The sequence below is a fragment of the Engystomops pustulosus genome, chromosome 4 (assembly GCF_040894005.1).
Source record: "Engystomops pustulosus chromosome 4, aEngPut4.maternal, whole genome shotgun sequence".
Classification (NCBI taxonomy): domain Eukaryota; kingdom Metazoa; phylum Chordata; class Amphibia; order Anura; family Leptodactylidae; genus Engystomops; species Engystomops pustulosus.
Window position 1 is genome coordinate 133,600,531 of NC_092414.1, and position 24,876 is coordinate 133,625,406.

A 24,876-nucleotide genomic window follows, 5' to 3' on the forward strand; every position below is an offset into this window, starting at 1 on the left:
CAGTGGGCACATATTTGTCATTTGAGATGCACACAGATGTTATCTAGGGAAAGTCACCAGGGTAGCAAATTCTGGAGTGATAAGTCATAGCTGTGAGAAGTTGCAATGATGTTCTCTACCTGATGAAGAAAGAAACTATGAGGAGTTTGCCAGGAATAAGATCGGGATGGACCAGGCCATTTGTGCAGTACGTTTAATGCTGGTATATATTTATGTAAATTTCATTTTGTATTGCCCTGGTTGGCACTTTGAAATAAATAAGTGGGTTTTGGTTGTAATTCAGGCACAAAAGGTTCGCCTTTACTGCCATAGTGGAAGGCAATTCTAGGCTCTGATCTCATGTCAGGAAGCAGAAGTTCAGGGCCATACATTCTAACCTCAGACTTTATATGCCTCCATGGTAAATATTTCTGAGAGCAGTAGGAATACAGACAGACAGTCTGTATTAATACAGGATATTATACAGGATAATACAGGATATTACAGGATATATGATCAGGAAAGACTACATGTGACTTGAACTGCAATAATATCACCAAATAACTGTCTAAGTTTTGTACACAGTCATAATTATACAGATAAGTGATTGTTTTACCTGCTTTAAGGTTTTTACACTCTCGTGGATAGGACGTGGTAGTCCCACCAATGTGTCAATGTCACTGATCAAGAAGCAGGTAGAAGAGAAAAAGGTTACTTACATACATGAAGCAAAAGCAAATAAAATAGATGTATCCTACTGTATCTCTAGGTTTTATTTTAATATTATACAATTTCTCTATTCTTATATGGCATAACAACTAGTTAGCCCTATCCATGTATATTAATTATTGTAAATAAGAGTACATCTCTTACATCACTTGCCTCTTTTCTGCCAAGAACTTGACCTTAGATTCCCATGCTAGTGAGGTGATCAAACTTTTATAGCATATCTAAAATAGTAGACAAAGTACAACTTATTTATACCAATACGCACTGTCCTAGAGTGAACCCAATGAACTTGTTCCGACTCATCTCCAGGAAATCTTCAATGTCTTTCTGTCTGAAGGAAAACAGAAAGACACAATATGCTGTATAATAAATCTATAAATAAGATGCCACTTATATGTAAGGTTTTTTTTAGTACATAATAACCTTAGCCCTTTCAAGATGCAGCACTGTATGAGAACTTGTTAAACAATGGGTTAAATATGGCATGACCCAGCTTCTTTTTCTAAAATTGTCTAGAATTAAGATTTCGTGAGTTAACTTTACAGTAGATCATCAATATTGGATTGGTGGAGGCCCAACATATTCACTAATGGGATGCAGTGCTGCTGAAAGGCTGAAAGGCTGAACAAGATCCAATTACTTGACACAGTTATCACACAGCGATTTTCAAGGCTATTACAGACGTGGAATGTCTTTCTTCAGAAAATGGGTTGTCTTGTTTAGGCAGCCCTTTAAATGTTTTAATCCTAACTGTAAAAGAATGGAAAGTCTCCATGTAAATGGCAGCTTCATCCAGCTCTTTCCAATCTGTTTTATATAGCAGCCCTTACATTTCAATGATGAGCATGTAAATCCACACTATTTATTCGTAGACCTTCCCTACCCTGTTAAAGAAGCTGATAAAAATTGGGCTGGTATGTGTGAGAAAACCCTTCAAATCCACGGACACATTATTTTCTGCGTGACACAATTATACAGTAGTTGCCATACCTTACTTTAGGTGCCCAAGGCAAGCCCTTAGGAAAGTACACCCTTTCCATATTACTCCTCAGGGCAGACAAAGGCTGTGACATAAGATCCCTTTCCTGAATATCAGACTCTGTGTCCATCATGTTTTCTGAATCCTCTGTCTCTTCCTCTTCAGCTCCAGTACACTCTTCACTCTTAAAAGGATCCTTTTCATTGTATAAATCAAGGCTGTCCTGCATATAGAAAATAATGAAGCAGGCAGGACAGATATTAATAACAGAAAGCCTTAGCCACTTTGAGTCATCTCGTTGATTTATAAAACCGACACAGTAACTCTAGGAGAGAAATGCAGAGAAGATAAAGTTTTACTCCAAGGAATTGTCCAGCATTAGTAAAACATGGCTGCTTTCTCCTAGAAACAACACCACATCTGTCCATGAATTGGGCAGGGTATTGCATCTTTGCTGAGATGCCAAATACAAACCATGGACTCTTGTGCTATTTTTGTGATCCTGGCGGTTCATTTTAACAACCTGAACAAAGCCATACCTTGCGGCTGCGTCGCCCACGTTTCTGCGGTTCCCCTAGTTCAATGCCATACGATGGCGGAGCTGTAGCTTTCATGTTCTTCACCACCTGAATGCAGTCTTCAGATAATGGAGGAAGCCCCACTTCTGCTCTCTTCTGCTCCTTAGCACTCTGTAGCTCTGAGAATCCTCCTAGTGTGAACTGATACATACATTTAATTAGAATGTACATTAAAACCATGCAGTGTGTCAAAGAATAAGTGACGGTAGGAACATACCAGTAGAACTTTCCAAAGCAAGAGAAGGACCTTTTTCATAGGAAAATGAGGAGAGTGACCGCTGCAGAACTTGGTTACCATTGTAAAAAGGAGATGAGCAAATGGTTCTTCACCATTACATGGGAAAGCTTGAATATATAAACACAGACCCCATCAGAAAAACTATAGGATAAATATAATCCAATGTGATCTACCAATAATTCTAATGGTACAATTTTAATACACAAAAAAGAAACCTGCACAGCTCAATATCTCCAAATATTATCTATAATGTAAACAGGCCCAAACACTAAAGCAACTATTGATCCATTAGAAGAAAGACAAAAGGAAGTGTGTATAAAAGGCCAAAAACTATATACAAAAAAATGTTTATTTCATTGCAAAGTACCAAACAAGACACAGTTTAAAAACATCTAAAAAGTACACCAGTACATGTTATGAAGACCACTGTATCAGACCCTGATAAGTCGATATATCACATTGCATAAATAAAACAAACCTAGTAATTATTGCCAAATGCCCCATAAATCAAAAACGGGTGCACAGAGAAGTATTTAAAAGTCACCACACATAAATGTATGTAATACATGGAAATGATGGCAGAACCTCCAGGAATCTGACACTCCGTATCTATGTATAGTTACCAAACAATGGTTGTTAACGAGGCACAGTCAGGCTAAATATATGAAAGGCAATGTGTAGGAATGCCCCATGCGTTCCGTCGCAAGCAGCAACTTCCTCAGGGGTCCTTTTTAGATGTTTTTAAACTGTGTCTTCTTTGGTACTTTGCAATGACATAAACATTTTTTGTATATAGTTTTTGGCCTTTATACATACTTCCTTTTGTCTTTCTTCTAATGGTACAATTGTGATATTTAATTTATGATGGAAATCAGCTGTCTCTCAGGTACTCACCAAGTTCTGAGCGGAAAGTCTCCCTCTGGGTTTTCCATTCTGTGTCATCTTCTGGTAACTGCTGCCTTATGTTCTCCACCAGGAGATACATAACACTTAAAAACACCCTAAAAGAAGAAATAGAGAATAACAAAACAGCCTTCAATAAATGCTGAAAAAAGAAGCATTCTCATTTAACCCCTTAACGCTGAAGCCACTTTTCACCTTCCTGACACGGACCATTTTTTAAAATCTGACATGTGTCTATTTAAGTGGTTATAAATTTGGAACGCTTTAACATATCCAGTTGATTTTGAGATTGTACTTCATGCTGGTTGAGAAATTTAATAAATATATTTAGTATTTATTTATGAAATAAATGGAAATTTGGCAAAAATTTTGAAAAAAACAATGTTTTCCAAATTCAAAATTTTCTACTTTTTGGAAAGTTGGTCATATCACTAAAATAACTTGATAACTAACATTTTCCATATGTCTGCTTTAACTTGGCATCATTTTTCAAACATCTTTTCCTTTATTTTGGATGTTAGGAGGCTTATAACTTTAGGTGCAATTTTTCAGATTTTCACGAAAATCATCAAAACCTACTTTTGGAGGGTCAATTTAGTTAGAAGTGACTTTATAAGGCCCACATGACAGAAAACCCCCACAAATGACACCATTTTAGAAACTACACCCCTCAAAATATTCAAAACAACCTTTGGGAATTTTGTTAACCCTTTGAGCGTTTCATGAGCGTGAAAGATAAATGAAAGTGAAATTAGAGAAATGTAATTTTATCTTACTATAGATTCATTGAACACTAAAATTTGCACCTTCACAATGGGTTAAAAAGGAAAATGCATTTTACAATGTTGAGGGCAATTCCTCTTGAGTATGCCAATACCCATTTTGTCACTGTACCCTGCTGTACGGACACAGGGGGGCACTTGGAATGGAAAGAGCGTTGTTTAGTTTTTGCAGGGCAAATATGGCTGAAAAAGTTTACATGTGTCAGGATGCATTTGGAGAGCCATAGTGGTACCAAAACAGAGGAAAGCCCCAACATGAGACACCATTTTGGAAAGTACACCCCTTGGAGAGTTTAGCAACGTGTAATTTGTGTATTTGCCCCAACAGGTGTTTGATTCAATTAGGCCCCAAAAGGGAAAAAAGGTTAAAATTTTCTCAAAAAAGTCACTTTTACCCCAAATTTTTGTAAGCCACAAGGGATAAAAGATAAAACAACCCCATAAATGTGTAAAACTATTTCTCCTAAGCACAGAACTGCACCACTTTTGCATATAAAGTGTTGTATGGGTGCACAGTAGGGCTCCGAAGGGAAAGAGGGGCTTTGGCCTTTTAGAAGCCAGATTTGACAATCATCCTTTACATGTGTCAGGATGCATTTGGAGAGCCCTAGTGGTACCAAAACAGAGGGGAACCCCAACAAGTGTCACCATTTTGGAAAGTGCACCCTTTGGAGAATTTAGCAAGGTGTAATATGTGTATTTTCCCCTACAGGTGTTTGCTTCAATTAGGTCCCTAAAAGGAAAAAGGTGAACATTTTCCCAAAAAAGTCACTTTTACGGCTAATTTTTGTATCCCATAAGGCATTAAAGATGAAACAACCCCAAAAAATGTGTACTAGCATTTCTCCCGAGTATAAAATTGCCCCACACATGCAAATAAAATGTTGTATGGGTACGCAGTGAAGCTCAGAAGGGAAAGAGGGGCGTTGGCCTTTTAGAAGCCAAATTTGACAGACATCCTTTACATGTGTCAGGATGCATTTAGAGAGCCGTAGTGGTACCAAAACAGAGCGGAACCCCAACAAGTATCACCATTTTGGAAAGTACACCCCTTAGAGAATTTAGCAAGGTGTAATATGTGTATTTGTCCATAAAGGTTTTTGATTTAATTAGGGCTTAAATAGATAAAAGGTGAACATTTTCTTATAAAGGTAATTTTACTCCTAATTTTATATAGCCACAAGGGATAAAAAAATGTAATAACCCCTCAAAATGTGTAAACCTATTTCTCTCGAGTGTAGAAGTACCCCACATGTGTATATAAAATGTTGTATGGGCGCACAGTAAAAGGAAAGGGGGATGTTTGCCTTTTAGAAGCCAAATTTGACAGAAATGTTTGACATGCATTTGGAGAACCCTAGCGGTATAAAACAGATAAGAATCCGAAAAGTGACCCTAATCTTTGAATGCACACCCCTTAGAGAATTTTGCAATGTGTAATATATGTATTTGCCCCTACAGGTGAATGATCCAATTAGGCACTAAACATTAAAAAGGTGAAAATTTTCCTATAAATGTCACTTTACCCCTAATTTATGTAAGCCACAAGGGATAATATATTAAATAACCCCAAAAAAGGTGTAAACCTATTTCTCCCGAGTGTAGAAGTACCCCACATGTGCATATAAAATGCTTTATGGGCGCACAGTAGAGGAAAAGAGGAATGTTTGTCTTTTAGAGGCCAAATTTTACAGAAATCCTTCACATGTGTCAGGATACATTTGGAGAGCCGTAGTGGTACCAAAACAGAGGAAAACCCGAAAAGTGACCCCAATTGTTGAATGTACACCCCTTGGGGAATATAGCAAGGTGTAATATGTGGTGTAGGGTAATACACGTGGTGAAATGAGCATTTTGAACATATAGGTGGTTTCCAAATATGATGTGCAATGGAGTCCAAGATGGAAATTTCAATTATTTCTGGAAAGTTCAGTGCCCGTTATGTGGCGCCCCTTATGAAATAATGGAGGGGTATAGGGAGCAACGGGACATAACAGTTGTTACAATTATTCATTTTACCGAAATTAATTCACAATAGGTTGGGCGTGAATTGTGAATGTCTAGTGTATAAGGAGGTAGAATATATCAAGGGACCAACTAAACTTTTGTCACTCTGGAGTTGTCGCAGGTCTCTTAGTAGTATGTAGTGTCCATCCTAACTTCTCTTTTGGAACAGACTCTTTATTGAGTCCTACCATTAGAAGCAGCAGAATTCACCGGGAAAATGCTGTCCTGGCAAAACACAGGAACATCTAAACCAGAGGTACAGGGGCTCCGTCCTTCTTGTCCCAATATTAGTTTCCTAATATCTTCCTCTTGAAAACAGAGAAATGATACGGCAGGACCTGCACATTGGAACAGCTGGTAAGAGTTGTACAGCGTAATCTGTACAATGTGCACGGCCAGCGCTTTTGTACCAAATCTTCGTTTTAGTAGGGAAATTATCGCCAAGTGTTGCTTTTATTCACCCTAGCGATGCCCATTGTGACGAATATTGCTGCTTTTGGCTGGACCAAATCGACCAGCAAATAGCGGCAAACATGGACAGAGGGGGGCAACAAAACCCCTCTGGACCGCAAGGCAAAATTGGTGGCTGTCAGGAACAGCCGCCACCCTGCCCCGATCACCGTGTCTACAGACATGGTGACCGGTATTACTGACGTCATAAGTAAATTCGCTGCTATCGGCTCGTCTGAATTGATGAGCCAGTAGCAGCGATAATAAACTGGGGGTGTGTGGGGGGGATGTAACCCTTCTGGTCCATGGGGCAGGATGGATGGCTGTCAGGAACAACCGCCGTCTTACCCCAATCAGTGAACAGCGCCGTCTTACCCTGACCGGTGTTGGAAAGTCACTACCCGCCGCACCGTTCTATAACAACGCTCGTTGGGAATAGGCTATACAATCTTTATTTATTTTTTAAGCAATTTAGACAAATAAGGGCTTATTTTTTGCGAGACGAGATGCACTGTAAAAAAAAAACGTAATTTTAGTGGGTTTTTAGCTTATTGAAGAAATTTTATTAACTTTTTACGTGTGGAGGAAAATAAAATCATCAATTCTTGTTTTGGATTTTTAGCATTTTTTTGGGGGGTTGTTCACTGTAGCATAACAATAATATATTATCTTTATTCTACGGATCACTACGATTACGGCGATACCTCATTTATATAGTTTTATTTTTATTTGTCCAATTTTATTGAAGGAAAACTAGAATAGAAAAAATTGCATTTGTTTTAGTATTTCCATTTTTATAGTGGCATAATTATAGTATTTTTTGGTTTACGGAGCTGGTTGTAAGCTTATTTTTTGCGTGACAAGTTGCTCTTTTTATTGGTATCATTTTGGTGCTTGTAACTTTTTCGGATCACTTTTTAGAACATTTTTTGTAAAGCAATTTGATAAAAAGTTTTAATTTTTGGCAAGTTTTTGGTTTTTTTTTTACCACGTTCACCGAGCGGGTCCAATTATGATTAGGATTTATTGTACAGATTGTTACGGACGCGGCGATACCAAATAAGTGGGGTTTTTTCGTGATTTAGTGTTTTTTATACTTTATTACTTGTGTAAAGGGAAATGTGGTGTTTGGGGGGACTTTCACTTTCTTTTATTATTTATTTTTACTGTAAAAAACCTTTATTTATTTATTTTTCCTTTTCTTACAGTTACTGACATCTAAGCTTGAACAAGTGATCTTCTGATCACTTGTTCAAACTTTTTTACAGGTTACACAGTGCAATACAGATGTATTGCACTGTGTAATGTAAGACACTGAGCATGCTGCGCATGCCCAGTGTCTTACAGCCGGGTCCTGCCAGAAGGCACGGACCCGGCACCGAGAGGAGGATCGCGCAGCCCCGGGCACCGGCAGTCCCGGGGCTGCGATCGGAGGAGCGGACCCCCCCGGTAAGCGCCGCGGGGGGGTCCGATTCAGCTTCAAATAACTTTAAATGCCTCTAACACACCGCGGTCAGCGCGACCGCGGCGTGTTAGGGGTTAACACCTGCGATCGGAGAAATCTCCGATCGCGGGTGTTAGAGGCGGGTGTCAGCTATAACATATAGCCGACACCCGCAGCTTCTGGCCCCGGCTCCGTTCAGGAGCCGGGGCCAGAAGCTTGACGTAATAGTACTGCATTTTGCGGGAACGCACCTCCCGCGATGCAGTACTATTACGTCAAATGTCGGGAAGGGGTTAAGGTTTCTTACATTTGCTTTTACGGTTTCTTTGATCATTTTTTTTAACAATTTGCACACACACATCGTAGGGCTCGTCTGACTGAATAAGGAAAGGGCAGGAATGAGAAGCCTGCATTTCACCACATTATATACAAGCCATAGAATTCAATAACACAAACCTACCGGAAAATCCCTTTTTTTTTTTCTCAAAATACATGTATTTAAACAGAACGTGTTTAAAAGTATACATAGCTGTAATCTGTATTACCTGAGCTCAGTGCTGTCAGCTAATGAAAGAGCCGGTTTTCTCAAAGCCTTGCTGCAGGCCTGGCTGTTCCTGGAAACAAAAAAAATATTATATTGTGATAATGAGAGTTTGGATCCTTAAGCAAAAGCAGAAAAATAAGATACTAGAAAATAAGATACTAGAAAATAAGATACTAGAGAAAAAGCAACGTTGCCTAAACATTTGCTTCTGAACAGCATACTGCAGCTGGCCATGTAGCGTAAAGCCGGAATGATAGTCGTCAGGAAAATTAAGTGCACCCTCTTTGAATTCCATGAGGGGAGTTTATCAAGCAAGTTTTTTGGCTTCCAATAAATGAAAAAGTCATAATTCACCTCCATGCCATAATGAGGCCCAATGCATTTACTTTAGCGATACTATAGGTTCCTAATGCAGGTTACAGCAGACAGGACCAATTAATCAGTCCAGAACTTCTTAATATGTCTGGAACAACAAGCACCGGCAAGGAGGTTGGGATGGGATATCAAGACTTGCACACGCTCTGGATAAATTCCCCCTACGGCTTTATAGCACCTTTTTTGAGGATGTCAAAGATACTTTCACAATGCATTGCCAAAGACTCATTGGTGATCAAAATACAATAGGATATGCGATCAAAATATATTTCTAAAGTAGTCATGTAACTAAATCAATGCTTAATATGTCAACAGTAAAACTAAATAGCATAAATAGTCTACCGATCAAGTCAGTAGCTTTCTCACGGGATCGGTAACGTCATTAAAATTGGCTACTTTATATCTCAGTTTGTGATCAGTAATCGTGAGCCAAACTCAGTAGTGGTTGAACACATAAACAGGTAGAAATCTTTTCATTGTACCTTGAAGGAGTGTTTAATATTTATGGCACACAAGATATGTCATAACTACAAGATAGATGAAGCTCCAGAACCTTAACAACGGGATCAAAGTGGTTAAATTATCAGACAATTACAGAAATTAAATATCACACATAGACATACGCAATCTCCATGTTCAGCAATTCCAGGAAAACAGCAAATGTTCCCGTCTGATACAGAAGGAAACAGTTATAGCGGGACCAGCGTAGAACATCTGATTCAGTTTCACACTCCCCGAACACACCTGGTCCAGAAACAAATGATAGAAGTCAAATGATAGAAGAAATCCTGATTAAAGATGCCCTGAATGAAGCATGAGTTTTAATGCACTAATTTTCATAATGTGGCATAAATCAATAGTACAACTGGAAATATGAAACTTTGTAATTTAATCCTCATTCCCTCTGATAATGTGACTTTCACTCTAAAATTTCTAAGAGGTGCTAGTGTCTGACCACCAGCTTAGAGAGAATTGAAATCAAACCTATAGATAGGAAAGTAGAATTCAAGTTCCTACCATTCCTGTTCTGCTAGACGGATGAATCAAAGTAGTTTAAAACAGGAACATCCTTTGCTGCTTGTTGCCCATAGTAAAATCCCAAGATTTTGTCATGTGGAAAATTCCGAATCCAATAGGCGCGATTTTTATGTACGTTACAGATTTTTCTATTAAGTGTTTTATGAACTTATTTTGGGCAGATTTTCTGAATATGTTTTTTTTTTTACCCGTTTGATGTAACATAATAATTTCAAGCAAAATTTGGCATCAAATCCACATCATGGTGCATATTTCATGCAAAGTTTTTGCTCCCCCATAGACATCAAGGTAACAAAAAACCGTATGTAAAAAAAGGACGCACAAGAAAAGTAACATTTTTTCCCCACAATGAGCAACAATTAACGCACAGAAAAGAAACACACTGGGGCAGATTTATCAAGCTGTCTGAAACGCTGTCCGAATATTTCTAGTTGCCCATGGCAACCAATCACAGCTTCCCTTTAAAATATTCATGAGCACTGGTAAAATGAAAGCTGAGCTGTGATTGGTTGCCATGGGCAACTAGAAATATTCTGACTTTCAGACAGCTTGATAAATCTGCCCCATTGTCTATATTACTTTTTCCAAACACATTCATGTTGAATTACATAGCAGAATCAGCATAAAAAATAGACATACTACACATAAAATTTTAATCCATTACACTGCTACTTTATTATACTGGAGATTTTCAGCACCAAAATCTGTTGCATGTCCAGGGAACCTTAAAGAACTGATGTTTAGTATGGAGTGCTAAGTAACAGAGACAAGTAAGGAACTACTCACCACAGGAAGTAGAAGCAACTTCAAGTGCTCACCTTGTGCCAAGTACAGAATGGCTCTGGCAGCAGAGAGTCTCTTCTCCCTGACCACCACCTCCAATTCATCAAGGAGGCGCATGACATGAGTTCTGTGCTGTGCAGGATCCAAAGTTATCCATCTGACCTCCCCTCCTGGAAGAAGGATTTGGATTGAATCAGATCTAATGAGCCACCATGTCCACCTAGATCAGGGGTGAGCATTTAATTTTCCCATGAAGTCACATGAGAAATGAGAATGGTTTTAGAGGGCCAGACTAATACTGTACACTTGACTCGGTTCTATCCAATGCCTATATACTGTATTCACTGATTGACTGACACACTCTATTGCTTTGTTCCTCCATGGCACCTCACACACCCGACTTACAGAAGACCCCTAGTTATAAACGGACCGCTGTACTTTTGCCTTAGGCTACAGTAAACAGCTACAACAGTTATCAAAGGTGTCTGCAATCAAGCTTCATTGTTAATCCTGGTTCTTATGAGAATTCAACATTTTTAAAGTTCAATTGTCTCAGAGACCAAAAAACATTGGCTGGGGCTACAATTATAAAATATACAGTTCAGACTTACAAACAAATTAAACTTGAGAAAAAAACATAACCTATCTTGTACGTAACCCGGGAACTGCCTGTATAACCTTTGACTACATTTAAAAAACTGTAACCTCACCCCTCTTCCCAGCCATTTCCTAACATTCTGAATGAAAATATGGAGAACAGTAATTGAATAATTAATGACAGGGAGGGGAGATCAAATTTTTCAATGAGCTCACACGGGCCAATCACAGATAGTTAGAGGGCCGGATGTGGCCCGTGGACCTTACACTACCCAGGTTTGATCTAGATCATGGGTGCACAGTCTTTATCAGTTCAAAGGTCAGAGCAGACGTATAATAGCGGAAACCGACAGAGCAGACGTATAATAGCGGAAACCCCCAGAGCAGACGTATAATAGCGGAAACCCCCAGAGCAGACGTATAATAGCGGAAACCCCCAGAGCAGACGTATAATAGCGGAAACCCCCAGAGCAGACGTATAATAGCGGAAACCCCCAGAGCAGACGTATAATAGCGGAAACCCCCAGAGCAGACGTATAATAGCGGAAACCCCCAGAGCAGACGTATAATAGCGGAAACCCCCAGAGCAGACGTATAATAGCGGAAACCCCCAGAGCAGACGTATAATAGCGGAAACCCCCAGAGCAGACGTATAATAGCGGAAACCCCCAGAGCACACGTATAATAGCGGAAACCCCCAGAGCAGACGTATAATAGCGGAAACCCCCAGAGCAGACGTATAATAGCGGAAACCCCCAGAGCAGACGTATAATAGCGGAAACCCCCAGAGCAGACGTATAATAGCGGAACCCCCCAGAGCAGACGTATAATAGCGGAACCCCCCAGAGCAGACGTATAATAGCGGAACCCCCCAGAGCAGACGTATAATAGCGGAACCCCCCAGAGCAGACGTATAATAGCGGAACCCCCCAGAGCAGACGTATAATAGCGGAACCCCCAGAGCAGACGTATAATAGCGGAACCCCCAGAGCAGACGTATGATAGTGGAGGCCCTCAGAGTAGAGGTATAATACCACAGCCCTTTAACCCCTTAAGGGCGTAGTCAGTTTGTACGTTAATGTTCAGCCCCCCCCCCCTTTTTTTTTTAAATATGACCAATGTCTCTTCCTGTGGTTATAACTTTTCAGATTTTGAGATTGTAGTTTATGTTAGTAGATCAGTTTTTTGGGGGGTAAAAATTCAATAATTTAGGGAAAAAGATAAAAAGTCAAAACTTTTGCCATTTGTCTTTTCATAATTATTTTTTTTTTATGGATGTGAGAAGAAGGTTTATAGTTTTAGTAGCAAGAGATTTGAAAAAAAACTACATTTTTGGTGACCTCAGTTTGGAAGTGCCCTATAAAGGCTTATTTACTATAAAACCCCACAAGCAACACAATTTTTTGAACAAAACATCTCAAACTATTCAAATCAACATTTGGGGATATGTTAACCCTTTAATTCTTTCAAGAATCAAACAAAAATAAAGTGAAAATTTTTCATTTCAATTTTTGTATTAGAATATTCTTATTTAGCCATAAAATGTACATATTCAGAAGGTATTAGAGGTAAATATACATCCCAAAATTTTTGGCCTGCATCTTCCGAGTACGTCAATACCTGAAATGTGGATGTCAACTGCTGTTTGGCCGCACAGCGGTGTCCAGAACGTAGTTAGTGCTATTGGATTTTTGGCAGGCCAATTTGGCTACAAATGTTTATGGTGCCACAGCGTGCTTGAAAAGCCCCTAAAGTACCAGTACAACAGAAACTCCCCCAAAATAACACAATTTTGGAAAATACACTACTCAATGAATTTATATAGGGCTGTGGTGAGCATTTTAACCCCCAACATGATGGCCATAATCTAATATACATAGTCCTGCTTTTTCGGGCATCTTTCACAATGGTAAATGGTGTCCTTCCGAATGCCTTTTTTTTGGAGCACACCCAGCATCTTTTTTGTGTCCTTCCATTCTTGGCAGATTGGGGAACTTCTCCTAGAAAGTGCTGCCCTGGTACAAAATCTGTGGCCTCGTTTCCAGAAGTGCTGGCACTCCCCCCTTCCTGGTCTCCAAAAAGAAAATACTTAATCACCACCTCTTGAAAATCCAGGAAATTCCCCTCATCCACATCGATACAACAGGCAAAAATTATACAGTGCTATTTGAATGATGTGCACAGCCAGGTTCTTGTACCACACCCTTGCCTTCCGCATGGCGTTGTATGGCTGAAGAACCCAGGTCCGTCAAGTCAAACCCTCCCATGTAATTATTATAGTCCAATATGCAGTTGGGTTTGGGGGTTTCTGTTCTGGTACCTCGTACTGGGACAGGGGTGCTGTTGTGCCCATGTATTGTTGTTAATACAAGGACCTCTTGCTTATCTTTGTATTAACACAAAATACAGAGTTGTTGCATAGTGCCAGTTTTTTGCAGCTTCAAAGTTTTTGCTCAAGCAGCAACTTAGGGAGATTTCTGTGTAGAGTGCCGCAAGCCGCAGTATTTCTGGAAGCGAGACACTTGGACAATTTCTACACCAACACTGAACTATTCAAGTAGTGGTAATAGCCCTGGCCCATTTCGCAGTAACACCCAGGAAGGAGGGGGGCATTCTGGGGGCACTATAGTGGAGTCCTTCCCTTCATACACTCTGGACTCACACAAGCTGTGTGAAAGTACATCAAGGTGTACTTACATCTTCACACCATACCGTGCCCTCATATTGGGCAGGTACTGGTGGAATTGAAGTAACCCTTTCAACTGTACCAGGGACTTGTCTATGGCCACATGTTTTGCGGGGGTATATGCCTAGGCAAACTTGGCACTAAAATGGTCTAATATGGGCCTGACCTTAAACAAATGATTATAACTGGCGTCATCACTGGGTCAGCACTGTGTGTTGTCAGGATAATACAAAAACACAACTTCGCCATGCGCACCATTGGGGTATGATATAGAATGTCTGTGCTCCAGTAGTCCCTGAATAATTACTTATTTACTAGCCCCATACGTAGTATTATGCCCCATAACTTCTGCAGTGACAGTGGTTCACTGGTGGGGTTGTGCATAAATTAAAGTAGGGTTTGGGGCAATATATTGTGTTGCCTAGAGATTTGTCTGAAATACAATTAAATTTAATCGCTCCTCATCAAAAAAATATTTTTAAAAGTCCACAGTTCTGAGTGTCAAATTTCATTCCAGGTTGGCCCCGTAATGTCTGGAACCCAAGGAGCATAATTATATGGGGCTACCCATGTGGGGTCACAGCCATTTCTCCCGCAGATGTCCCAGACATTTCTCCAGTGTAAACCCTACAGCGCCTTCTCGTAGGTTCTTCAAGGTCATTGGAAGAAGTGGAGAAGGAGAGGTAAAAGGGGACATCATCCCCACAAGCTGAGGTCAGCGGGAGGTTCTCCTTCTTCAGTCACCCAAGTGTCATGGCAGTATCACCAGGTCATGTGACATGGTGATACGCAATCTACACAGTACGCTTGCACCGTACTAGTACAGAGCTGAGCGCTAACTGCGGGAGTCTTACAAAGGTGTTAACACTAGATGTAATAATAATAATAAAAAACAAATTCTCTCTCTAAAGGCTTCTCTTCCCTTTCCTGCTGCACTGCTAAGGGTTCTGATGGTGGTTCTACCTGCCGGTATAACGACCCAGGGCAGTGCATCTCCTAGAGCCAGAGAGCAGCCGAGCTGTGAGTTCACAACAGCTTGCTTACATGTACTCACCCCTTGGGTCCCCTCTTGCTCTGGGCCCGGCCTCCCTGAATCCTGACGACTGCAAAATGCAGCCTGTGTCAGAAGCCAGGGCAGAGCAGGAGTGCAGACCTACTTTCTGGCCTCCTGCACCAATGAGTGCCGCCATCATTGATTCACTGGTCTCTGTGAGCAGCAGTGCACGTGCTCCATGTGGCTTGCGGGTTGTGCAACCCTGATCTAGATGAATGGTAAATACAACTGTTCAGAAAGCGCTCAGAGCCACGTCTACATTATCAAACATTACCTTGAAGTCTAAACCTTTCTTCAAAACACCTGCGGTTAAGAATCAGATCTGGCTCCTCCGTGTAGCTGTACAGTTCTACAATGACAATAAGATCGGAATGTAAACTTTTAACCAAATTTTGAACATTTTGATGAATAAACAAAACACACACACACAAGAAAATATGGTTTTACTTGTCTATTTAGCTTTAATTATATGTATGATGATTCTGGACCGTATACAACGGACCTATGAGTCGTTGGCATGTGAGGTCTGCTCAGTTGCTGATGAAAGTAGAAAAGACTGCCCAAGCTACAAACTCGGACTGGAATAGCAATGTCTACGGACCGACAAACCCCCTGAACGGCCCCATGCCAATTAAACACTGGAGGGAAAGCTTGACCAAAACTCCCTACACTTCTATGGGACTGCCAAAAGATCTGGTTTGTAGCCTGATACCCAACAATTGCTATGTATTTACCTGATAGCTCTGCCGACAAGTGGTCAGAATCATTGTACTCAAACTCCAGACTTGGGCAGTCTAGGGAGCCCTGCAGACAAGGAAAAAAAAAAAAAAAAAAAACAGGTAAACAGGCTAAATCCCTTTTTCTAATGATATTAAATGGAGTTTTCTGCTTATGAAGTAATGGAGGTTGCAAGAGTCTCCTGGAGTGACTGTCCATTCTTCCTCTCCAGTGAGTTGCCAATAATGGAATCACATTCCTGGTTGCTGGGTATTAGCTGTGGCGAACGTGATGTAATTGATGGAAGAAAGGGAGCAGAAGCACCAGGGAACCTGTGAACCCTCCATAATGAGTATTGCATTTTCTTCTATGTCCTCCAAACACTGCCCTTTCAGGGGTATTCCTCAAAGGCAGAAAACCCCATATGGAAAGGGTAGAAAACAATCCCAAAATAAGAAAGGAAACACCCAGGTTGTAGTCTTAGATCAGGGTTATCTATAGAAACATTAATGCACACTATACACACATAAAAATACTATTATATCTTCTGTTTCCCTACTTGCAGATTGTTTTAAAACTGAAGCAGAAAGTAGCATCATTAGGTCATTTGTTATAATATGATGACCCAACATCGTGTGACCATGAGACTGGGAGGGAGTTATTCATGTAAGAGGCCTGGTAACAGGCACATGCCATGTTCTTTTTGCGCGTGTCATTGTTTGCAGCCCGTAGGACATTGGAAGATGAGCCTACACTCACCCCGCCGAAGTCCATTAAAAATGTCTTCTTGGAACATTCACAGGGTAAAATAACCATGCAAAATAAAAGTCTAATGGGCCCTGAATTTGCTGCCGTTTTTGCGACTGGCTCACGCTACAAAAAGTACTGTCATGTGCATGAGTCCTAAATCGAGCTGCACTCTCTGAAGAGAGCACTCAATTTATTTTTGCACAATAAATTATTATTACTAGCACTTGTAAAGGAAATTTACCCTACGGGATCTGAAGAGAAGAATGTGTAACTTTTAATTTATGTATACAAATACTACTTCATGGTTTGTTATTTCTTAACCCAATGTTGTTAACAGGATAGAATGACAGAATAGGGTGTGCAACAGACAGCAGTAAAAAAAAGCTAAAAATAGAGTCACCAGCTGGTCAATATCAATCTATATACACTGGCATGAAAGAATAGAGACACTGGAGGACCTGGTAAATGCGTATACTGTGTAACACTTAATTTCCTCTGTAGTAGCACATCATGTTGCTTTAAGGTTCCTCATGAGAGTACTTGGGATGCCAGTAATAGATATTCTGTAGAGGATGGTCCTAGATAGTTTTGTATAGAGCTGCAGCGTCTCCTGGACTACAACTTGTGATTGGAATGGTTGATATATACAAACGTGAAAGTTAAAGGGGTATTCTCATTTGGGCATTCACATTAATTAATCTGCCATATATATATAAACATTTCTTCAATTAGATGTTATAAAAGAAAATGTTCCTGTGTGAAAATAATTTCTCATAAATGTAGTCTTATGGTCCCTTAGAAACAAGACTGTGTCCTTGGATACGGCCACCTCTGCCTCTGGGGTGATTGCACAAAGAAACAAAAAGTTTCTGAATATTAAATGTCCGGGAGTTACTGTATGTTACGCAGCCGTCCTGTGGTAATGATCGCTGAATCCATGTGGTCAGGCAGGACTCAAAAGCGCATGTCTGGCCACTGCTGCCAAAATGTGAGGTGGTCGTATCCGAGGAAGCCATCTCGTTTTTAAGGGATAACATGGCTGCTTTTATGAGAAATTATCTTCACACCGGAACATTTTTTTTACTAACATCCAACTGAAGAAATGTTTACATATGGCAAATTAATTAGATGAAATGTGAATGCCCAAATTGGAATACCCCTTTAAATAGAAATTCTGTGTTTATTAGAGTGCTATGGTGGACAAAACAAACCTTCCCTTCCAGGGTCGGCTGCAGGTTTCAGTAGGCCCCTTTGCAGTGAACTCACGTTCCGGCATTAACAATTTAGAAACTAAAAGCAGTCCCCTGTTCCCTAAATAGTTTATCATACCAAACAGCCCTGTCTTGTTAATTTTATGTAAGTCCCACCCCTCACACCCCATGGATTGATTAGTTACAGCACCCCTCACCCCCCCCCCCCCCCCCATGTACAGCCTTATGTGGGACCCCCAGCAGCTCTGGGCCCGGGCACTTGCCGAGGTATGCCCATTGCTGTCACCAGCCCTGTTCCCTTCATCAGGTCCAAAAGACTAAAATGATGTGTTAACAGAATAAATAACCAGCAGGACTAATAAATATACACACACACGTGAAGTTATAGAATTGTACACAAAAAAATAATATATTTTTGTGAATAAAATAATAAAATTCATGCATGGGAATACATGCAATTAAGGAAATTCATATATGGACATACATAAATTAGGTTGAACATGTAGAACATATTTAAAACATTAAACATGTTCAGGGGAAGAGGACATGAGGAGATCCGATGGCTTCAGGTATGCACTGCACATGGCAGGAAGAGGCAAGAATCGCATGCATCTGGACACCTCTGCTCTACAGCTCCTCTGAATCAGCACTGACATAGTTGAGCAACCACATGACAGTCAGTGTAAGTTCACCAACTACCACCAATGTTAATAAAGTTGTGAAAAATATATATATATATATATATATATATATATATATATATATACCTTCATAGTGGATAAAGCATATACTAAGTGCTTTGGTGATATCCCCCTTCTGGCTCATTAGGAAATTATTGAATAACCAATAATAATCTTTATTTATATAGCACGATCATATTCTGTAGCAAATCATAGTGAACATATACAAATAAAATAAGACATTACAGAGTGAAAACAAAGTGATATGAAACAATAGGAGTGATGGCCCTGCTCGCAAGAGCTTACAGTTTATTGCTTTTGGCAAAGGGAATCAGGGTACTGAGAGGAACACGTCACTAACAAGATTACCTTTAAACACAGCACATCCCCTCCCTCTTGAATAACTACTGTGGTATTCAAACAGAAGCCTGTTACAGCAGTGACTCATAGCAGAAGGAAGGGGCTGTGCAGCAGTACAGTGAAGAGATCTCAGACACCAGTAAGTGCTCCAAGTTTGATAGATATATATATATATATATATATATATATTACAATCTTGTAATATAAAATGCATTTTTCACAGTCCTGCTGCTACATACAAGGTTATAGTTCAGTGTTGCTACTTAACATGGCTGTAGTTTTATATAGTCAGAACTGATTCTCTTTAAAGAGGACCTGTCACCCAGTTTTGGGACTCTAAACCAACTACAGGTCCGAATGGACCTGTGGTTTAGGGTCCCAAATCTGCCTTTATAAGCTCTCGGCGTGGAGGGCAATAATAAAAATAAACATATATACTTACAACGGGGGATGAAGCAGGGAGACGACCCTGGCTTTATTGCGCATGCTCTGTACCGACGGCACATGCACAGTAAAGCCGGGGTAGTACACACAGTATGTATGGCGCATGGGCAATGCCAACTTCATTGGAGCACTGCAACAGCAGTCACACTCACTGCTAGGCAAGTGCAAATGTCTTTTTATACAGTGATTTGGGACACTAAACCATAGGACCTGTGGTTGGTTTAGTGACCCAGGTCAGCCTGACAGGTTCCCTCTAAACTTACTGTGCAAATTCACCCTTTAACAAATATTTTAGTGTTGTGTGAATAAGGCCTGACATAAATGAAAGGACACTGGGTGACTGCACTATACTAGGGGTTAACCTACCACTACAGAAATCACTAAGAATGGTGGTTGTGGTGCAGTTCTCAATTTTAAAGGTGAAAGGTAAATTTCACATTTAAAATAAAAAAAAAAAAAAAGACACTGCACCAAAAGTCACAGAAAGTTTTTCAAACTCAGGGGAGTTCCCACACAGTGACATTCCATGAGTTTCTAAGGAAATCGACCACAGCACATACAGTGAGATCGGAGGAGCTGATAGGGTCACAGCATGGAGAAGCTTCTGCACTTTGACCCTATGGCACACCTGCCTGCTACTCCGGCACTACAAGTCCCAGAACCCCCTCCCTTATCACAGCATGACCCCGCCTCCAGCCACCTCTTCCTCGTGTTACTGATAGGCACACATTGTCTCCGTGCCCCCCTGTAGTTTGTTAAATAGGGGTCCCGTCGTCTCTCCTCACCTCGGGCTCCCTCCTCCTGCCCTTGCAGCTCCCCTCCATGCCGACTCTGCAGCTGTCACTCACAGCTCCGTGACACACACGTGCTGGATAGTGGCGGTGACCGGCACCGCCCCCTGCTCTGCCCGCTGCCCCATTGGCTAGAGTGAGGGGGTGGGAAGGAAAAACTTGTTTTTCTTCTCAGTGATTGGATAGAAGTTATACGCAGGCGGAGTCACCAGACAGGATGAGTGGGCAGTGTTGTTATCCGGACACCTGAGTGGGTAGGGGGTGTGGAGCTCAGCGGGGCCGAGGGTGCAGGTCTCACACACATACTGTAGCAGTGCGGCCTGTGCCCGCTGAATATCCTATAACGCCCTTCAGTCACCCGGAGCTCCATGCGGTATTCACCTGTGAGTGACTGCATAGACCTGTATGCACCACCCAGGGCCGGATTAAGGTTGGTGGGGGCCCATGGGCGCAAAATGTGGTGGAGGCCCCCACTGAGTGCAGCGTGCATACACGTCCTCCTGCTCACTATCCACTATCCCCGCAGTAACACCGCTACGTACAGCCGCCTCATCCCCAGTAACACCGCTACATACAGCCACCTCGCCCCCAGTAACACCGCTACATACAGCCGCCTCGCCCCCAGTAACACAGCTACATACAGCCGCCTCGCCCCCAGTAACACAGCTACATACAGCCGCCTCGCCCCCAGTAACACAGCTACATACAGCCGCCTCGCCCCCAGTAACACAGCTACATACAGCCGCCTCGCCCCCAGTAACACAGCTACATACAGCCGCCTCGCCCCCAGTAACACAGCTACATACAGCCGCCTCGCCCCCAGTAACACAGCTACATACAGCCGCCTCGCCCCCAGTAACACAGCTACATACAGCCGCCTCGCCCCCAGTAACACAGCTACATACAGCCGCCTCGCCCCCAGTAACACAGCTACATACAGCCGCCTCGCCCCCAGTAACACAGCTACATACAGCCGCCTCGCCCCCAGTAACACAGCTACATACAGCCGCCTCGCCCCCAGTAACACAGCTACATACAGCCGCCTCGCCCCCAGTAACACAGCTACATACAGCCGCCTCGCCCCCAGTAACACAGCTACATACAGCCGCCTCGCCCCCAGTAACACAGCTACATACAGCCGCCTCGCCCCCAGTAACACAGCTACATACAGCCGCCTCGCCCCCAGTAACACAGCTACATACAGCCGCCTCGCCCCCAGTAACACAGCTACATACAGCCGCCTCGCCCCCAGTAACACAGCTACATACAGCCGCCTCGCCCCCAGTAACACAGCTACATACAGCCGCCTCGCCCCCAGTAACACAGCTACATACAGCCGCCTCGCCCCCAGTAACACAGCTACATACAGCCGCCTCGCCCCCAGTAACACAGCTACATACAGCCGCCTCGCCCCCAGTGACACAGCTACATACAGCCGCCTCGCCCCCAGTGACACAGCTACATACAGCCGCCTCGCCCCCAGTGACACAGCTACATACAGCCGCCTCGCCCCCAGTGACACAGCTACATACAGCCGCCTCGCCCCCAGTGACACAGCTACATACAGCCGCCTCGCCCCCAGTGACACAGCTACATACAGCCGCCTCGCCCCCAGTGACACAGCTACATACAGCCGCCTCATCACCAGTGACACAGCTACATACAGCCGCCTCGCCCCCAGTGACACAGCTACATACAGCCGCCTCGCCCCCAGTAACACAGCTACATACAGCCGCCTCGCCCCCATTAACACAGCTACATACAGCCGCCTCGCCCCCATTAACACAGCTACATACAGCCGCCTCGCCCCCAGTAACACAGCTACATACAGCCGCCTCGCCCCCATTAACACAGCTACATACAGCCGCCTCGCCCCCAGTAACACAGCTACATACAGCCGCCTCGCCCCCAGTAACACAGCTACATACAGCCGCCTCGCCCCCATTAACACAGCTACATACAGCCGCCTCGCCCCCAGTGACACAGCTACATACAGCCGCCTCGCCCCCAGTGACACAGCTACATACAGCCGCCTCGCCCCCAGTGACACAGCTACATACAGCCGCCTCGCCCCCAGTGACACAGCTACATACAGCCGCCTCGCCCCCAGTGACACAGCTACATACAGCCGCCTCGCCCCCAGTGACACAGCTACATACAGCCGCCTCGCCCCCAGTGACAAAGCTACATACAGCCGCCTCGCCCCCAGTGACACAGCTACATACAGCCGCCTCGCCCCCAGTGACACAGCTACATACAGCCGCCTCGCCCCCAGTGACACAGCTACATACAGCCGCCTCGCCCCCAGTGACACAGCTACATACAGCCGCCTCGCCCCCAGTGACACAGCTACATACAGCCGCCTCGCCCCCAGTGACACAGCTACATACAGCCGCCTCGCCCCCAGTGACACAGCTACATACAGCCGCCTCGCCCCCAGTGACACAGCTACATACAGCCGCCTCATCACCAGTGACACAGCTACATACAGCCGCCTCGCCCCCAGTGACACAGCTACATACAGCCGCCTCGCCCCCAGTAACACAGCTACATACAGCCGCCTCGCCCCCATTAACACAGCTACATACAGCCGCCTCGCCCCCAGTAACACAGCTACATACAGCCGCCTCGCCCCCATTAACACAGCTACATACAGCCGCCTCGCCCCCAGTAACACAGCTACATACAGCCGCCTCGCCCCCAGTAACACAGCTACATACAGCCGCCTCGCCCCCATTAACACAGCTACATACAGCCGCCTCGCCCCCAGTGACACAGCTACATACAGCCGCCTCGCCCCCAGTGACACAGCTACATACAGCCGCCTCGCCCCCAGTGACACAGCTACATACAGCCGCCTCGCCCCCAGTGACACAGCTACATACAGCCGCCTCGCCCCCAGTGACACAGCTACATACAGCCGCCTCGCCCCCAGTGACACAGCTACATACAGCCGCCTCGCCCCCAGTGACACAGCTACATACAGCCGCCTCGCCCCCAGTGACAAAGCTACATACAGCCGCCTCGCCCCCAGTGACACAGCTACATACAGCCGCCTCGCCCCCAGTGACACAGCTACATACAGCCGCCTCGCCCCCAGTGACACAGCTACATACAGCCGCCTCGCCCCCAGTGACACAGCTACATACAGCCGCCTCGCCCCCAGTGACACAGCTACATACAGCCGCCTCGCCCCCAGTGACACAGCTACATACAGCCGCCTCGCCCCCAGTGACACAGCTACATACACCCGCCTCGCCCCCAGTGACACAGCTACATACAGCCGCCTCGCCCCCAGTGACACAGCTACATACAGCCGCCTCGCCCCCAGTGACACAGCTACATACAGCCGCCTCGCCCCCAGTGACACAGCTACATACAGCCGCCTCGCCCCCAGTGACACAGCTACATACAGCCGCCTCGCCCCCAGTGACACAGCTACATACAGCCGCCTCGCCCCCAGTGACACAGCTACACACAGCCGCCTCGCCCCCAGTGACACAGCTACACACAGCCGCCTCGCCCCCAGTGACACAGCTACACACAGCCGCCTCGCCCCCAGTGACACAGCTACACACAGCCGCCTCGCCCCCAGTGACACAGCTACACACAGCCGCCTCGCCCCCAGTGACACAGCTACACACAGCCGCCTCGCCCCCAGTGACACAGCTACACACAGCCGCCTCGCCCCCAGTGACACAGCTACACACAGCCGCCTCGCCCCCAGTGACACAGCTACACACAGCCGCCTCGCCCCCAGTGACACAGCTACACACAGCCGCCTCGCCCCCAGTGACACAGCTACACACAGCCGCCTCGCCCCCAGTGACACAGCTACACACAGCCGCCTCGCCCCCAGTGACACAGCTACAAACAGCCGCCTCGCCCCCAGTGACACAGCTACACACAGCCGCCTCGCCCCCAGTGACACAGCTACACACAGCCGCCTCGCCCCCAGTGACACAGCTACACACAGCCGCCTCGCCCCCAGTGACACAGCTACACACAGCCGCCTCGCCCCCAGTGACACAGCTACACACAGCCGCCTCGCCCCCAGTGACACAGCTACACACAGCCGCCTCGCCCCCAGTGACACAGCTACATACACCCGCCTCGCCCCCAGTGACACAGCTACATACACCCGCCTCGCCCCCAGTGACACAGCTACATACACCAGCCTCGCCCCCAGTGACACAGCTACATACACCCGCCTCGCCCCCAGTGACACAGCTACATACACCCGCCTCGCCCCCAGTGACACAGCTACATACACCCGCCTCGCCCCCAGTGACACAGCTACATACACCCGCCTCGCCCCCAGTGACACAGCTACATACAGCCGCCTCGCCCCCAGTAACACAGCTACATACAGCCGCCTCGCCCCCAGTGACACAGCTACATACAGCCGCCTCGCCCCCAGTAACACAGCTACATACAGCCGCCTCGCCCCCAGTAACACAGCTACATACACCCGCCTCGCCCCCAGTAACACAGCTACATACACCCGCCTCGCCCCCAGTAACACAGCTACATACAGCCGCCTCGCCCCCAGTAACACAGCTACATACACCCGCCTCGCCCCCAGTAACACAGCTACATACAGCCGCCTCGCCCCCAGTAACACAGCTACATACAGCCGCCTCGCCCCCAGTAACACAGCTACATACACCCGCCTCGCCCCCAGTAACACAGCTACATACACCCGCCTCGCCCCCAGTAACACAGCTACATACAGCCGCCTCGCCCCCAGTAACACA

General features: G+C 44.5%; 1 protein-coding gene across 1 annotated transcript in view; it reads right to left on the reverse strand.

Moving 5' to 3' along the window:
• STRIP2 (striatin interacting protein 2) overlaps positions 1-20,239 on the reverse strand; it is a 41,482-nt gene extending 21,243 nt beyond the window's left edge. Inside the window, exons 1-12 of the mRNA XM_072147515.1 lie at positions 20,114-20,239; positions 15,901-15,970; positions 15,441-15,515; positions 10,865-10,999; positions 9,632-9,752; positions 8,635-8,703; positions 3,398-3,504; positions 2,483-2,610; positions 2,227-2,406; positions 1,699-1,910; positions 974-1,039; positions 596-659 (exon numbers count right to left, since the gene is read on the reverse strand). Of these exons, the coding sequence (XP_072003616.1) occupies positions 596-659; positions 974-1,039; positions 1,699-1,910; positions 2,227-2,406; positions 2,483-2,610; positions 3,398-3,504; positions 8,635-8,703; positions 9,632-9,752; positions 10,865-10,999; positions 15,441-15,515; positions 15,901-15,970; positions 20,114-20,152 (1,266 nt within the window). The 5' untranslated portion in view covers positions 20,153-20,239. The remainder of the gene's footprint in view (positions 1-595; positions 660-973; positions 1,040-1,698; positions 1,911-2,226; positions 2,407-2,482; positions 2,611-3,397; positions 3,505-8,634; positions 8,704-9,631; positions 9,753-10,864; positions 11,000-15,440; positions 15,516-15,900; positions 15,971-20,113) is intronic.
• Positions 20,240-24,876: the final 4,637 nt, after the last annotated feature.